Source organism: Gigantopelta aegis, chromosome 6, assembly GCF_016097555.1.
Source record: "Gigantopelta aegis isolate Gae_Host chromosome 6, Gae_host_genome, whole genome shotgun sequence".
Taxonomy (NCBI): Eukaryota; Metazoa; Mollusca; class Gastropoda; order Neomphalida; family Peltospiridae; genus Gigantopelta; species Gigantopelta aegis.
Window position 1 is genome coordinate 97,773,077 of NC_054704.1, and position 17,747 is coordinate 97,790,823.

A 17,747-nucleotide genomic window follows, 5' to 3' on the forward strand; every position below is an offset into this window, starting at 1 on the left:
TAAAAATACTCACATTTTGCATAGCTCATTTTGAATTTCTCATTCCAGCCAATGCACCACGACTGGTACATGTACACAAATGTATATCAAAGGCCGTGGTATGTGCTCTCCTATCTGTGGGATGGTACATATAAAAGATTTCTTGCTACTAATGGAAACATAAAGCAATTTTCCTTAGCAAATGTTTGACATCCAATAGCCGATTATTAATAAATCAGTGTGCTCTAGTGGTGTCGTTATACAAAACAAACTTACTTTACCTCATTTTGATGATGTAATCAATGTCTTAAGGGGCCATCCATAATTTTCAACATTTTCACGAGCGTACAAAATGTACACTTTTGACCATCCCCTTCCCCCCCCCTAAAAGTGTACATCCCCAAATGAAAAATGTTGATTGACATTTTTCATTTTTTTTAAAAAGCATACGCTGGCCCCTTAACCCCTTACCCCCCCACCCCCCACCCCCAACCCCCCCACCCCACCCCACCCACCCACCCCCACGTACGGTTTGTACGCTCGTGACTTTTTTTGAAAAGTACATGTATGGATGGCCCCTAAAGTTTAAAGTTTGTTTTTTGTTTAATGACACCAATAGAGTTGATGAAGTGCCAGAGTAGAGGGAAGATACCTGTCCATGTCAGCTTCATCCTTCATGTCTCAGGTGGATTGTCAACCAAGACAAGTCATGGTTGCTCCCAACACAAAGCCTGCAGTTCTTTGGTGTCCTGCTACAAACAGAGCTGTGCCTAGTACAGGTTCCTTTCGACAGATGGGAGGAGATCCACTTTGCATCTCCAGGGTTTTTATCAGGCATGTGATGTTCCACTAGTGTTGGAGTCTGTTGGGTCTCTTGACGTCAGTTCAAGACATGACACTCAGAGGCCGATTGCAGTTACACTGTATTCTTACATTGCATTCAAGTCTTCTTGAATCCTTACATCATGTTGGACAACCTCAATTGATATTCAGAGTTCCATGCAACCTTTGCCCTAACCTTCAGTGGTGGCTGATTCCATCAATGTCTCAGGCGAAGTCTTTTGATACCATTCAAGTGATTCACCATCTTTGTGTTGATGCGTCGCTGGAAGGTTAGGGAGCTCATCTGAACAATCAGATGACTTCGGGGCTGTGGTCCTCGGACGAAGTCTGTCTTCAAATCATTGTGTTCGAGCTTCTGACAGTCTTCAGTGCATGCCTGATGGTAGCAATGGCAATGGGATGGAAGTGGCATACATGAATCGTCAAGGTGGGATGCTTTCCAGCAGTCTGCTGGGACTAAGCCATCGTCTCTGCGAGTTGGTTACCGCCATTCTGCTGAACCTATGAGGAAGACACATTCCTGAGGTCTCGAATGTGCTAGCAGACATCTTGTCCAGGACATCCACTCCACAAGCCATGGAGTGGATGCCACATTCCAAAGCATTCTGGTGGGCATGTCAAAGACTTTGGCCACTTCACGCAGACGTGTTCACGACCCAATTCAATCGTTAAGCTTCGGGTTTATGTCTCACTGGTTCCAGATCCAGACGCTATGGATCGCAACGCACTGGCCATCAGTTGGGAAGGTCTGGACGCATATACGTTCCATCCACCAGTACTACTTTCCTGGGTACTTAAGCAATTCCAAGAGTTCGGCTGTGCCCTGCTACTCATGGCTTGGATGTTGCCGAATCGTGTCTAGTATCCCAATCTACTACGTATTACAGATCCAGATCCACAACCATTACCTGACTGGGAAAGACTGCTTTTTCATCCCACGTCGACACGACCATCCCAATCCATACTTGTTCTAGTTGCAAGCATTGATTTTATCTTCGAGGGAGTGAAGAAGACAGGTTTTTTCCTAAGACCACGGAGGCGATTTGTAATGTCTGATGTCTGTGCTTTCACAGATGGTGTCTTAGAAACAAGATCAAGCCTCAGACAAATCATGTTGAAAAGCTGGTGGAGTTCCTACTGTATCTACAAGGTTCCTATTGTATCTACAGGGTTCCTACTGTATCTACAGAGTTCCTACAGGGTTCATACTGTATATACAGAGATCCTACTCTTTCTGCAGAGTTCTTACTCTTTCTACAGGGTTCCTACTTTATATACAGAGTTCCTACTGTATCTACAGAGATCCTACTGTATCTACAGGGTTCCTACTGTATCTACAGAGTTCCTACAGGGTTCCTACTGTATATACAGAGTTCCTACTCTTTCTACAGAGTTCTTACTCTTTCTACAGGGTTCCTACTGTATCTACAGAGTTCCTACTGTATCTACAGAGTTCCTACAGGGTTCCTACTGTATCTACAGAGTTCCTACTGTATCTACAGAGTTCCTACACTATTAACAGAGTTTCTTCAAGCTGAAGGGATCGACGATAGTGGGCTACATCTCAGTCATTGCTACCATCCGGGACTCCGCAACTGGGTCACAGTTGGCTTGGTACCGGAGATCCATGCGATTCAAAGGGTTCAAATATGAAGAACAGATTCAATGGATCAATGGGTTCGTCCTCCGATATGGGACCTGAATTTTGTTCTAAGGGCCTTGTCCAGATAACCTTCTGAGCTGTTGTCAGTGGCACCGCTGGATGTCTTGACAAGGAAGCCAGTGTTTCTATTTGGCTTTGTGATGGCGGTGTTCAGGTCTACATGCGTTAGCAGTCGTCATAGTGCAGTTGCTGCGTGATGAAACTTCGGTCAGTCTGTGACTGTCAATGAACTTGTAAGAATCACCTTCGAAACCAGCCGCCATGGAACTATTCAGTGCAAGTTCTCTCATCCGTCGTGGGTCAACTGATGTCGAGGAAGCACTTGCTGCAACAATGTCTTTGCACTACAATACACCAAATAGTAACATTCTAACAGGTATTTTGAGGCACTGATTCCATCTTCGCTACCGACTATCAATGAAATGTCTCTACCGACGATGTTGATGGGTTCCACCACCTGGGTCCAGTGGTCGCAGCGCAAGCTCTGGTGAACACAGGCTGTGCTCATCACCACAGATGTTCTGTCTGGTTCCAAGCCTGCACACTGAGAGAACCGACAGCTGAGGACTGGCCTTTGACAATTGTCTGTTTGCGCCATACTACATTTCGACAAGACTTTTGTTAGGTTAACATTAGCCTTTTTGCACAGCACATCAGCGAAAGTTTACTACATTATTGGACTAACAGAAACTTGTTTACTAACCTAGGCTTGTTTAGTTCAATGTTCTGACATGCACGTTGTTATTATTTTTAACTCCAACTGCATGGTCGGTTACCTAATACCAGTATCGCCAGTGGCTATGTCTACCCACTCTGTCAGAACACTGTAAGTAATGGATTACCTGTTCTTGGTTCTCACAAACCTGGGGCTGCATCCTCCATTCATCTGAAGGATGCAACCATCACTGCTGTTGTTACTGACATCACAGGTATGGTCCGTTTCAGGCATCCATCCATGACCTAATCTTCCACTTTTTCAGACTCCTATTGGTCTATGGGAAGAAGACAAATGCATCTTCAGAGCATGGAAACTGCTGCCTTCGTTTAAATTTTATTCTATTTTGTTGGGTGCCCAGCCTTGTTGGCATCAGAGGCAGTGAGAAGGCAGATTCAGCTGCCAAGTCTGCTTTGGGTTTGCCGTATGCCAGTGTGCCTTATACTGATTTTAAACATAGTATCTTTTCAACTTGGGAACATGATTGGGATGGTGCGGTTGCGAACAAGCTATCAAGCCAGTCTTGGGAGAGTGGCAGTCATCCTATAGGCAGTGCAGGAAGGATGAAATTGTCTTGTGTCATGCTCGCATCAGTCATACTTACTTGACCCATTAATTTATCTTGAAGAAAGATTCTCCACCTCAGTGTGAGCACTGTCAATGTCTTCTGATGGTGCGCCACATATTGGTGGAGTGTAAGCATTTCAACGGAACTCGAAAAGATATATTTGGACAACGAACTGTGATGGAATCCTTTTATTACAATTTTTATGTGATACTGACTTTACTCTAAATTTTAAAGTGATCTATCTGTGATATTTATAATTTTTGCACAGTTCTTGACACTGTTTTAATTTAACTGTTGAATTTTTATATTGATGTTGATCGTCACTTTATTTGTTTGCATTTACCATATTTTGACACCCAGTAGCCAATGTTTTTTGTGTGCTGGGGTGTCGTTAAACATTCATTCATTCATTCATTCATTCATTCATTCATTCATTCATTCATTCATTCATCTCCCCACTTCCACTTCTCTGAGTGATCTGCTCAGGAGAAAGAAGGAATTACAGTCACATGACCGGAACTGGAACGAGGACTTATTGGAAGAATTTTAAGCCATCTCATTGGCTGTAGGGATGTTTGGACCAGACTACTATCCTGAGGGGAATATGCAATTGTGTTGAGGCATGGTGAGATATTCTTAAAAGAGAAAACACTCCAAGTTTTCTCCATGTTATAAAACAATGCAGACTTAGTGCACATGTATGTGCTAGAATGTTTGAAACAGTTATTGTTGTTGGAGGTGTTTCATGATTTTAAAATTTCTTTTAGATTTACAAAGACAAAAGCCCACTGAAGATTGGTTTCTACACCTGGGATGGAGGTGTTCAGACTGTACCGTCAAATGTGCGAGCTGTCCAAGTAGCTAAAGCAGCGTTAGAAAGAATGGGGCACACGGTATACTAACGTTCTGACATTCTCACAGAAAATTCTACCATCTGTCTTTGCCCATTATAGTTGGCCTGACCTAGGAAACAAACCATTAAAGCTTGTTAATTTTATGAGACCTAAATAAGCTGAAGTAAAGTTTAGTTTGTAGAATTAAGTGCAAATTGCAACTGACCTATGAGTGCAATATTTTAGTTCCATACAGTTATTTTACTTAAAAGTTTAAATTCTCACGATCTTCAGAGTGTTTTTTTGTTCATTCAGTCTAACATCTTCAGCAAATGTGGTGGAATCAAGAAAGAATAACTATGTTCTCAATAGATGGTGAACAATAATTTACAAAATGGTAATATTTATATTTATGATTTTTGACCCTGTTATACAATGTCATGTAAGTTTACCCCTTGGGATATTGAAGAATATTTTGACATATATAATAGGGGTGTAACGAATACACATAGTGGTGAATACGATAAATATCATGAATATGAGGTGATGAATACTAATATATATCCACATCCATGAATACAAAAGTAAAATGGTTTTGTAGAGCAGTTAAAAAAAACCCCCAAACCCCTCATTAATCAATGGTCTTTTTACTGTCTATGTGCTTGATCTAATACAAAACAGGTTTGGGCATGAGTATGAGTATTGTATTTTGGTTAGTGTGAATTACAAATATTAATTGTAGTTAGCATTACATACATTGTACGTGTATTCGTGTATTCGGTTCAGATAGACAAATACGAACACATGTACAATATAGATCACTGTTTGGTTCACCGAAAATTCAAGTATATCATTACAGCCCTAACATATAGTAGGGGAATTAATTAGTTCATTTCAACTTATTTTCGTGCTTATATCCAATTAAGGTTCAAGCACGCTGTCCTGGGCTCCCACCTCAGCTATCTGGGCTGTCTGTCCAGGACAGTGGGTTGGTTGTTAGTTGGTGTGGTTAGTGAGAGAGAAGAAGGAGTAGTGGCCTTACCCACTGAGCCCTTAAGAACTCGCTCTGGATTGGAGCTGGTACCGGGCTGTGAACCCTGAACCTACCAGCCTGTAGTGCGATGGCTTAACCACTGCGCCAGAGACTTTTCACTGTACCACTGAGCTGCTACTTGCTGCACACGCAGAAACGAATCAGACCGCTATCATGGACAGAACTCTCTGGCCAAGTCAGAGGTTGTGCCCGCGACAGATGTGCTTGAACAGTTTTCTGATGGAAGCATGCCAAAAATTACCTACACCCACACTCACAAATCAGACCAGATAATATATGAAGGGTCCACAGGAATTACCTGTGATGTTACATTTTTAGTAACTTATAGGTAATATTTATAAATTTTACCAGTTACAACTCTGCAATCGTGGAATATTTATGCATAACAAAGCAAAATTTACCAGCTGATTTTAATAGCCTTCCATAATTATACGTTTTTAATTTAGTGTGTCATTGTTACCGTGACATATACGACTGTTATAATACTGACTATCTGTTGGACATCATAGGTTATTCCCGCGGACCCTTTATATGTATTTGATTTAATTTTAATTATTACTAGGTTGTTCCATACACCCCCCCACGAGCTATGGAAGCAGTTGCAACACTCTGGATGAAGGCTATGGCGGGAGATGGAGGCCAATCATTCACTGAGAAACTGTAAGAAATACTTAACACATAAACTGTAGCGATGTTAGGATGTACCTGTCTCATAATACATTATGTATCATGATTCATAGCCCTCAATGTGATATGGGCAAAAATGCAGATATTGTTAACTTTTGAAAAATACTATTCAACAGCATTTCTCTTGAACGCAATGACGTAAAAAAAAAAATTCACTGCTTTTGCAGAAAAAGTACAGATGATTCACATCTATGATTATCATAGGTAAAATAAATATTTTTTAAGTTCTGACCCGACAAAGGTCAGAAAAAACGTAAGGACATTTGTTATAAAATAAATATAACTGCCAGGTAGTCTTCTCTTGACCAAAGCAAAATAGACTGCAGTCCATAAAAAATTTGCTAAGTTATGAGGTCTGGCAGACACACACACGTATTTGTTTTTAAGGTACAGTAATAAACAAAATATGTTACACAACCACTTCTTTGAAAATGTTTGTGTGGATGTCTGAAAATTATATTATGTGATAATACAATATACAATGGAATTATTGTGAATAGTGTCTCTTTGCATTGTGCAAATATAAATTGGTGTCCTTTGGTCTGCTATAAATATTCAAGAGTTGAAAGTATAAACCTGAAATGTAAACAAAATACGAAAAATTAAATGCAAACAACTTTTAATAATTATGTTATATATTCAACTTGTTTGAAATATCCCAATGAAAACTCACCAAATGTGATTAAAATATCATATTCTCACTAAGTATATTGGGGAAGACTGAACCGGTTATCATACATTACGAAACCATGGACATTTTATTAAAAGTAACATATTTTGCTTTAAAAAATGCCCCTTCACTAAAATAACCATAATTTTTGTATATACTTGGTATCTCACAATGTTTGATAAAGGACCTTCAAATGATCATAATTTATAATAATTTCTGAGAAGTACATTTTTCAAAATTTCTCTATCAAAAATTAACAATGTTGGCATTTTTGCCCCTACATGTATGTCTGGGACCATTTCTCGGTCTCCGTGACCAAAATTATTTATAAAAATGTGTTTAATTTGCCGGTCCCACTTTTATCATTCTTGTCAATCTGAAGGAAGGGACGTAGCCCAGCGGTAAAGTGTTCACTTGATGCATGGTCAGTCTGAGATCGATCCCCGTCGGTGGACCCATTGGGCTATTTCTCATTCCAGCCAGTGCTCCACAACTGGTGTAACAAAGGCTGTGGTATGTACTATCCTTTCTGTGGGATGGTGCATATAAAAGATCCATTGCTGCTAATCGAAAAGAGTAGCCCATGAAGTGGCGACAGCGGGTTTCCTCTCTCAATATATGTGTGGTCCGTAACCATATGTCCAACGCCATATAATCGTAAATAAAATGTGTTGAGTGCATCGTTAAATAAAACATTTCCTTCCTTCTTGTTGGTTCGAAACACCTGTCCATTTCTATTATTGGAACAAGAAGAAGTTTGTTTTGTTTAATGACACCACTAGAGCACATTGATTAATTAATCATCAGCTATAGGATGTCAAACATTTTGTAATTCTGACTCATAGTCAACAGAAGAAACCTGTTACATTGTCCTAATGCAGCAAGGATCCTTTATATGCAGTTTCCCACAGACAGGAAAGCACATACCACGGCCTTTGTGGTGCACTGGTTGGAACGAGAAAAAAACAGTCAATTGAATGGATTCACTGAGGTGGTTCGATATTGGAACAATTTCCTATCTGTCAATTGGACATGCCCAGACATCAGTATCTCGTGCTTGATAAAAAAAAAAAAAAAAAAAAAAAAAAATAGTGGTCAGTATGGCTGACATTTCAAACATCTGTGATTTTAAAGTCTGCCATACATGTAAGTATATATCGCTGGTCACTGAAGTCAGACCTACAGTAGTATCAATCCACTGCCACTTGGCTGGTCATGAGATTAAACAGTTGTTAACAATAACACCATTCTTTGTGAAAAGCTCTCAAAGTATTACACTGCAATTAAAACTAAGGACCCAGAGTTTGCAACTGGTTACAATCATTGTCCTGTCAATACCTGTGTACGGAGCCCTGTCAAGTGTCAGAGTCCGAGGAAAGAGGCTTTTGTGAAATATACAACTGTTTGAAATAGCATAAAATGTACTGAAATAATCTATAAAATTAATGTATTTATTGTTGACTGTTCAATGTAGTGTATCCAATAATTATAAAGGTCTTGAAAATTAAAAAATGTTTTCAACCTTTTTTGTTGTGGCAGAATAGCTACACCGGTTATCTCTAGAGCCAACAGAGGCCAAATTCATCCAATCCGTGACAACATTTTTAATCATTTAGTCTTGGCCTTTCCCCAGCATCTTTTTAAGGTCGCTTACATTTTTAGTATCAGTATAACACAAATCAAGCCAAAATAAGTGGGGTAGTGGGTTGAACACCGTTTCTCGTTAACGGTCGCGAGATCGCTATTACGCTAATTGAATATTTGGTATTATTATTATGTTTGAGGTGTCGGATTAATTATGTAACCATTTGTTCACATCAGAAGATAGAAAATGGCTTAGCCAAACTTTTAGCCACTTACAAATTTTATTAGCCATTCTTTGTGAAAATAATTTGTAATTAACCAATGGCTAATTTGGCTACCAACAGCGCAAGCCCTGGATGTTTTCAGTGTGTTTTGGGAAGGGGTGTTAGTATAGAAATGAGTGATTGCCAGTTAACTGTACTTTTAAAAAGTGCTTCAACTATCATTTATTCATTTAAATGGTATAGTTGATTCTGACAGTGGGCATCTTCTTTGATCGGCCTTGAAGCTTGATTGCTCTGTGCGGAAATCCTGTTATGCATAAGCGCCTTCCTGACGAATTAGCGGTCCCATTTTTGAGCAGACGACTGGTCCATTGTTAGGTATTTAGGAAGTGTTTTACCTGTCATAGTGATTAGGTGTGCTTGATATACTGGTAGACAAGTTGTTTACAAGAGGTAGTAGACTGCCACGCTCGTACTTGTGATAATTGTTTTTCTAAAGCACTTCAAATCAAGGCGTTGCGGCAGTTGATTTACGGTGCTTCCACGCCGTCAAAGCGCTTACTTTACAGACCAAGGCGTGTCGGGCCGCTATGCCAAACGGCCCTGGGGAAACCTCTGTAGTCTAAACACGTGCCAGCTTAGGCTGTCAAACGCCTCAACCAACGGTGTCATCTTTTATTAATTTTCTGGACACTTGTACTTTTAATACAATCATATACATGTTAAAATTCATAACTTTTATTCCTTTTTTTATATCATTTATTCCATTATGTTAAATATACACAATGTGTGGTTTTTTGCTGATCAAAAATTGTTTCTTTCTTGTTTTGATGTTTATCGTTTCGCGTTCATGATTCAAGATAAAAACATACAAACGCCATTATGATTTTAAAAAACGTATTTGGCAATAGTTAAATGTTCCCTGCCGGTAGTGATAACATCACGTAGGACTGATTGACAATTTTATTTTTCCCCACCCCTGATGTCGATACCTGATTCGCAATGTTTTCACCATAAAACAATTTTAAGAAGGGTGAAATGATTTAAAAATAAGAAATAAACCTGATAAAAGTGAAAAAACCCTGATTAAACACAGTTTTAATGTAGAAATGCCACATCATAGACATATTAACATAAACAGGCACATATTCTTTCACTGTCTTTTTTTTTTTTTAAGGAAATAACTTGTCAATAAATACCATTACAAATTGGAGTTGGTAAATGAATACAGAATTAATATAAGAATTGATACATTTTTAAAATGGGAACCGATACAAGCAAAGGTATTGTGTATCCTATCGTCAGGAGTGGCAAAATTACTCAACCTTATAATCTATCTCTGCCAACCAGAGGCAAAAGCAAACTATCAACTGTAAAGATACATTTATCATTTCTACAAAGTATGGGCAGGATGTAAGCCAGTGGTAAAGGACTCGTCGCGGTCCATCTAGGATCAATCTCCATCAGTTGTCCCTTAATTTGGGCTATTTTTCCTTCCAGTCAGTCCTCCAAGAATACTTAACAATGAAAGAAAAGGTTATCTTGCACTGGTAATACTTACTAGTCCCCTACCGGTCCAAACTATAGGTTTGATCTCCATTATTCTGTATCTCTGTCTCTCCATCCTTCCTTCTGTCCCCTAACGCCATATAACCGTAAATAAAATGTCTCGAGTGCATCGTTAAATAAAATATTTCCTCTATTTCCGTCTGTCACATATAAAGTTTTCTGGATGTTTTTTTCAGAATGCCTTGAGATATTGAGCTGAAATTTGTGTATAGCTGTATAATGTACTGTTACAGATCAAGTTTGACTTTCATGGCAAGTTACCGATTTGTCACAGAGTTATGGCCCTTGAATTTAGGAGATCAAAAAAATTGTTGGGCAACATACATGTATATTGCTTTAGCAGTACTCTCAGAATGCTTGTTTAAAATACTTTCATTTTGAACAATGTCATTCAAAACTAATCATCAAATAATCAAAAAGTAATCATCTCAAGCCATTGATGAAAGATATATTTGAAATAATCAATTGCAATCATTTCGACTCCACTCAGGACTCCCATTTTGAAAGATGCTGATTTTTCAGCAACGTATTCTTTCACATATTGATATTTTGAATGTTTTATTGTAACTTGAATTTTTGTAATAACCAATATACATTATTGTTTATTCTGAGGTTTGTAAAGTATTCATCCATCCATCCATCCATCTACACACCCACACGCCCATTCATATTTCTTGTGTATGAAAGATACCACCCAAACTTGCCAAAGGCATGTAATATGTGCCTACAAAATTGTTTGTACAACAGTTATTATTTTATTTTATTGTGTTAATGGATACGTGATAAATATATATAATACTATATACTGAATATGTTTTTAAAAACCACATTTAAGAAATAGTAACAGGTATATTAAGGGTTAAATAAAATGCATATCTCAGTATTAAGAATACTTCAGTGATATTTCGTTTTCCAGGAAAGATGACTATGTTGATGATGCGTACAGAATGGTTTACATTTTGACAAATCTTCCCAGAATGCTGGTGTGGTTATTGTCAAAGCTGATGTATCCTCTGGTAATTTGGCTTTCCTTTACAACGCTTCTCACAGGCAATTCAGCTTTACACTGTTGTGAAATCTGATCTTTAAGTTGCAATCTCTTCACACCTCAAATAATATCACTAGATGTATGCCGTGGTTAGCACACGCAAGTTTAGATTGGGTATTGTGGCCTTATATTGGGCTTCCCCAAATAGTATGGCCTCCATATAGATAGCCATATTCTCAGTTAAGTGACAAAGATGGCAGCATTTATTGCCATTGTATTCATGAAATTCATCTTTGTATGCACTATTGTGTGTATACAGTAGCTGACTGGACCTGAGCACAAGCAAATCCTTGTCAAGTATAAAAGAACGTGGATGGCAGTGCAAATCAAAAGACGAGAAGCGATCTAACAAATCGTATCACTATTTTTTTTATACAGCTCACTAATTCTATAATTAGCAACCAGATTTTATAAATAATTAAACATTAATGAAGTGATGTCTTTTTCAAAAAGGGGGATGGGGGTGGGATGTAACCCAGTGGTAAAGTGCTTGCTTGATACGTAGTCGGTCTGGGATCGATCCCATAGGTAGGCCCATTGGGCTATTTCTTGCTCCAGCCAGTGCACCATGACTGGTACATCAAAGGCTGTGGTATGTGCTATCCATCAAAGGCCGTGCATTGGTGCATATAAAAGATCCCTTACTACTAATGGAAAAATGTAGCACATTTCCTCTCTTAAGACTATATGTCAAAATTACCAAATATTTGACATCCAACTGACGATGATTAATAAATCAATGTGCTCTACTGCAGAGTATGACAAATATTTTGAAAAATCGCTAGCCACAGGGCTAGTGGGTTTGTGAAAACCACTAGCCCACCAAGATAAAGCACTAGCCCAAATTCCTGATCAATTATAACTGGATTTTTATACAATTTTTTGTAACATTACACATTTACGAGTATAACAGTAAAATAAAACAAACACTTAAATCATGTTGTAACTTTCAGTTTTTTGTCGTGTTGTACGTTTGGTTTTTTGTCAAGTGTGATCCATCGTCGTTCGCGTTTTCGCGTTTGCCCTCCCCCAGGGGAAAAATAATTGAGCAAACTCATGGTTGATATCTAAACCCACTATCAAAATAATTAAATTTAAATGAGGGTACGACAGTGTGACACACGGTAATAGATGGTTCAGTGTATTCGGTAGTGGGTTATACATTTAGGGCCCTACTATTAATGTGGCCAGGAACGGTGATGCCAATTGCTCAAATACAGGGCATTATCCCGTGTCAGACCGATATCAAAAGAATATAACGGCGACATCTAATCCGTTGTTAATTGATGAACAAAAAAGGTATCATCTTGTATCGGCAGCTGTGACGCATTATCCAGACCGATACACAAATAGGTCAAGCAGAGTCATTGCATGTGCGTTACCATTAAAGTAAATTGTTTTCCTGATTGCCGATAACCACATGTCAGCGAAGTGTAAAATTAGAAAACAACAGGTAAATAAAACAAACAAATTTCTCTTAACTTTTTTGCCCGAATTTGACCATTTTCTCCACCTCCATCCCCTTGTCTCATACGCTTACGCACCATATAACCATACCCGGTAATTAAAATGTGTTGAGTGCTGCATCAAATATACATACATGTATATAGTTGATAAAATTGTGTAAATAGGATTTATTCATTAATTCTAATATACGCCGCATGAGGCTGGATTGCATGAGTGTCATTTCACCACAACTAGGACCTAGTGTCATAGTATATTGAGTTCTGTTGGCAAATATCTTCTACATAGTATGTCCACAAATATGACAGTCTCCAAAATGTTTATTCTAAGTTTAAAACTAACTTAACTTGACATGTAATTCTAATCTTAACCTTAATGTTTAAACTGAACAAATAACCGAGATGCTGGAGTATTTCAGCTGTAATGACATTACACATTTTATTGTCAGAACACATCACTAGAATGCACATCCATGTAACTGCCAAGTATATATATACAACCAAGTACAAAGTAGTTATTTCTATATATAGATTTAACAACATCTTACGTGCTGATTAAAAAATATTTTCACATTTCAGGATCCATTTATGAGTGCCTCTATGAAAGGTCTTACTGAAGCTGGGTAAGCTAAATATACTAAAATAAAGTAAAACCCCGACAAAAGCATGTGTTGCCAAGTTATATAGTCTATCAGAAGATGACAGTACATATGTTTTCATTTTAGTAAAGGCTTTTTCAATTTTATAAAACGTATTGAAAATCTAACATTAAAATATTCCGTCTAGATTACTAGTTTTCACATAGTTAACAAGCACATTACTGCAATTTTCTGCTAAATTTAATTTCTCTGTAATCTGCATAATGTCAGAGTTTATCAAAGGTATTATTTCAGCTTATCTTAGTTTTAGTCCCCTACCGGTCCAACCAGAGGGTTTCATCTCCATCTTACCTGTCTATCCTTCTACCTGCCTGCCTGTCTGTCTGTCCATCCGTCTGTCCTACATATAGTTTTCCGGATGTTTTTTTAGAATGCCTTGAGATATTGAGCTGAATTTTTTTTTAATATAGTTTTATCATGTACTGTTTGACTTTCCTGGAGATTAACTAAAAAAAAATTATAAGTTTTATCATGTACTGTTTGACTTTCCTGGAGATTAACTAATTTGTTTTTAATATAGTTTTATCATGTACTGTTTGACTTTCCTGGAGATTAACAAAAAAAATTTATATAGTTTTATCATGTACTGTTTGACTTTCCTGGAGATTAACTAATATTTTTTTATATAGTTTTATCATGTACTGTTTGACTTTCCTGGAGATTAACTAATGTTTTTTTATATAGTTTTATCATGTACTGTTTGACTTTCCTGGAGATTAACTAATGTTTTATATATAGTTTTATCATGTACTGTTTGACTTTCCTGGAGATTAACTAATGTTTTATATATAGTTTTATCATGTACTGTTTGACTTTCCTGGAGATTAACTATTTTTTTTATATAGTTTTATCATGTACTGTTTGACTTTCCTGGAGATTAACTAATGTTTTATATATAGTTTTATCATGTACTGTTTGACTTTCCTGGAGATTAGCTATTTTTTTATATAGTTTTATCATGTACTGTTTGACTTTCCTGGAGATTAACTAATGTTTTTTATATATAGTTTTATCATGTACTGTTTGACTTTCCTGGAGATTAACTAATATTTTTTTATATAGTTTTATCATGTACTGTTTGACTTTCCTGGAGATTAACTAATGTTTTTTTATATAGTTTTATCATGTACTGTTTGACTTTCCTGGAGATTAACTAATGTTTTATATATAGTTTTATCATGTACTGTTTGACTTTCCTGGAGATTAACTAATGTTTTATATATAGTTTTATCATGTACTGTTTGACTTTCCTGGAGATTAACTATTTTTTTATATAGTTTTATCATGTACTGTTTGACTTTCCTGGAGATTAACTAATGTTTTATATATAGTTTTATCATGTACTGTTTGACTTTCCTGGAGATTAACTATTTTTTTATATAGTTTTATCATGTACTGTTTGACTTTCCTGGAGATTAACTAATGTTTTTTATATATAGTTTTATCATGTACTGTTTGACTTTCCTGGAGATTAACTAATGTTTTTATATATAGTTTTATCATGTTATTCTAAAAATGAATCATATTTAATTAGCTTCTGTTATTCTGGGACAAAATAAAAATCTATCTTATAGTTTTAACTCACACTAATGTGAGCGCATGTGCGCATATAAAAATAACAATGGAATTTTCTATTACTACAGGGATTATTCTATAGGTTAGTTAATTGATTGTTGTTTTAAGTTTAAGCTATCTGCATGAAATAAGAACAGATCAAATCTAAAGTCTTGACACCAAGACTTACATGATGACATAACCGTCCAAATATTACTGTAATAAACAATAAGTAAGTGTTTATGCTTTGTAATATGATAACAAAATACATTGTATATTTTGGTAAAATGTTTTTTTGTTTTTTTAACAGATTTATTTTTGTTTCAATATTTATTTTATCAATAGCCTACTATTGAGCACAAGCACAAACACACACACACACACACACATTACATTTTACTGAGGCAGAACATTTCCATGTTTAGGCTATTGTCCATTTGCTTCAAAAGGGAACCGATGAATTTTAACTTTATTCATTATGAAGTTACATGCCAATTTTGATGTGGATCTAAGGGGGGGGGGGAGGGGGCGATGGTTATAATTTTATTATATATTACTTTTAATTTTTTTATGATCCCCTACAAACCTCCCTCAAAGTTCCATTAGCATTCCACCTCATGTCATTGGGGAACCCCCCCCCCCCAAATGGATTTTCTGGATCCGCCACTGCAATTAATCACTTTCCTGTTGAAGCAAATGGACTATTATTCAACAAAGAACATTCTAATTCTGATTTTGATTTTGGCTGTGCAGTTAAATTTCATTGTAATAATTGGAGGACTAGTTGAATTTGAGAAGGGTCAGTAAGATTTTTCTTTAACTGGCTGCAGGCGACCATGGTCTTCATGTTAATTTTAAACCCTTATAATACTTTTTTTTTTTCCCTTACCTGTAGATCTGTTTACGACTGGTTCATTCTGTCTAACAAAATTCAGGTATTGTATTTTATTTGTTCTAAGTTATATTTACTTAAGTAGCCTAAGAAATGTTGATAATCTTATATATTTTTTCACTGTTAGAGTTTCAGTTGCAAAATCATGAAAAAGTTCCACCTGGATGTTAAAAAGTTTGTTTTGTTTAATGACACCACTAGAGCACATTGATTTTTAATTATTAGCTATTGGATTTCAAACCCGCTACATTTTTGCATTAGTAGCAAGGGATCTTTTATATGCACCCTCCCTCAGACAAGATAGCACATACCACAGCCTTTGATATACCAGTTGTGGTGCATTGGCTGGAACAAGAAATAGCCCAATGGGTTCACCGACAGGGATCGATCCCAAACCGACCATGCAGCAAGTGAGCACTTTACCACTGGTCTACATCCCGCCATCCACCTGGATGGACTCTGAGAATATACTATGCAGACTGTGGCTTTGAACTTTCATTAGATATATGCAGGTTATTCGAAACTCTGGTCTGATGCATGGGGTGTGTTCATGAATGTGTTCATGAATGTGAGACAGTTCTCATATGCCAAACTACCTCGTATCATAATTAACAAGAATGGGTTCTCAGTCCATTCGCAAATGCAGTTTTGAATACACAGGAAGATGCATTAAAAGATTAAATTAGATCATGAAACATTGCTATTAAAAACTGTCATTGGGTTTGCAACAATACAATATTTTGCTTGTATGGAACAAAATTTATTAATTAGTTTTTAAAATCTACTACAGGTATTGACATATAAAAGTCAAACATAAAAAATGAACTAAATAGATTTTAAAAATAGGTTCTAAATATTCCCTCCAATAACAACCTTAAAATAACCAAATGTAAGTAAATTTCATTTCATTTTTAGTTATTTTCATGCTTATATCCAATTAAAGTTCAAGCACGTTGTCCTGGACATACACCACAGCTATGGGTTTGTTAGTTGTAGTAAGAGAGAAGTCAATGTAGACCCCTGACACCTACCTATTGAGTCTGGGTGGGAGCTGGGATGCGAACCCAGTACCTACCAGCCTTAAGTCTGATGGTATAACCACTATACCACCAAGTTCGGTGTCTGCTTAGTCTGATTTTCGTCTTTGTGTTTTATTCTCGAGCTCTCAATACACTTTAGTATGTTGTTCTAGAATGGTTTTATATATAGATGGGTTTATTGGCCAGTGACGTCAAAGTACTGTGTGCGGTCATGTTTAGAATCACGTGATCGGTCCGCCATTAAGGGAGTGTACCTTGCACAATAATAACATTAGAAAGCATTGCATCTGGTTGCATTTTCAGTATTTATTACCTTCTTAGTACATTTTCTGAAAGCAAAACCAGTATGTCGGATAATTCAACCTCATTTAAAGAATGTAGATCAGGGCTCTAAACGGTCTGTGGCCAGGTCACCAAATGCGATCAATATCCCGTTTGGGCGACTTAAATATTAAAAAATAATGGCGTTAGTTGCCCAAATAATATTATTTTAGCGATCTTCTTTAGAGCTATAACATATGAGCCACTATTAATATTTGTATTGCATATATTGATTCCACATTAAAATCTTGCTCGTAGTTCATGGTTCGTTTACCTTAATTTGCCAACATCCATTATTATTTTTTGGGTCACTGTATTTTTTGGCTAGTTTTGAGCCCTGGTAGATTCATATCTAAATTGGTGGAAGTGTGTTAATAATTA

At 36.8% G+C, this 17,747-nt stretch overlaps 1 protein-coding gene across 1 annotated transcript in view; it reads left to right on the forward strand.

The window, feature by feature from the left end:
- The window catches only part of LOC121375638 (fatty-acid amide hydrolase 1-like), a 37,786-nt gene that overhangs the window by 15,311 nt on the left and 4,728 nt on the right, over positions 1-17,747 (forward strand). Inside the window, exons 10-14 of the mRNA XM_041503187.1 lie at positions 4,536-4,661; positions 6,218-6,315; positions 11,306-11,405; positions 13,480-13,523; positions 16,009-16,048. Coding sequence (XP_041359121.1) covers positions 4,536-4,661; positions 6,218-6,315; positions 11,306-11,405; positions 13,480-13,523; positions 16,009-16,048 — 408 coding nt within the window. The remainder of the gene's footprint in view (positions 1-4,535; positions 4,662-6,217; positions 6,316-11,305; positions 11,406-13,479; positions 13,524-16,008; positions 16,049-17,747) is intronic.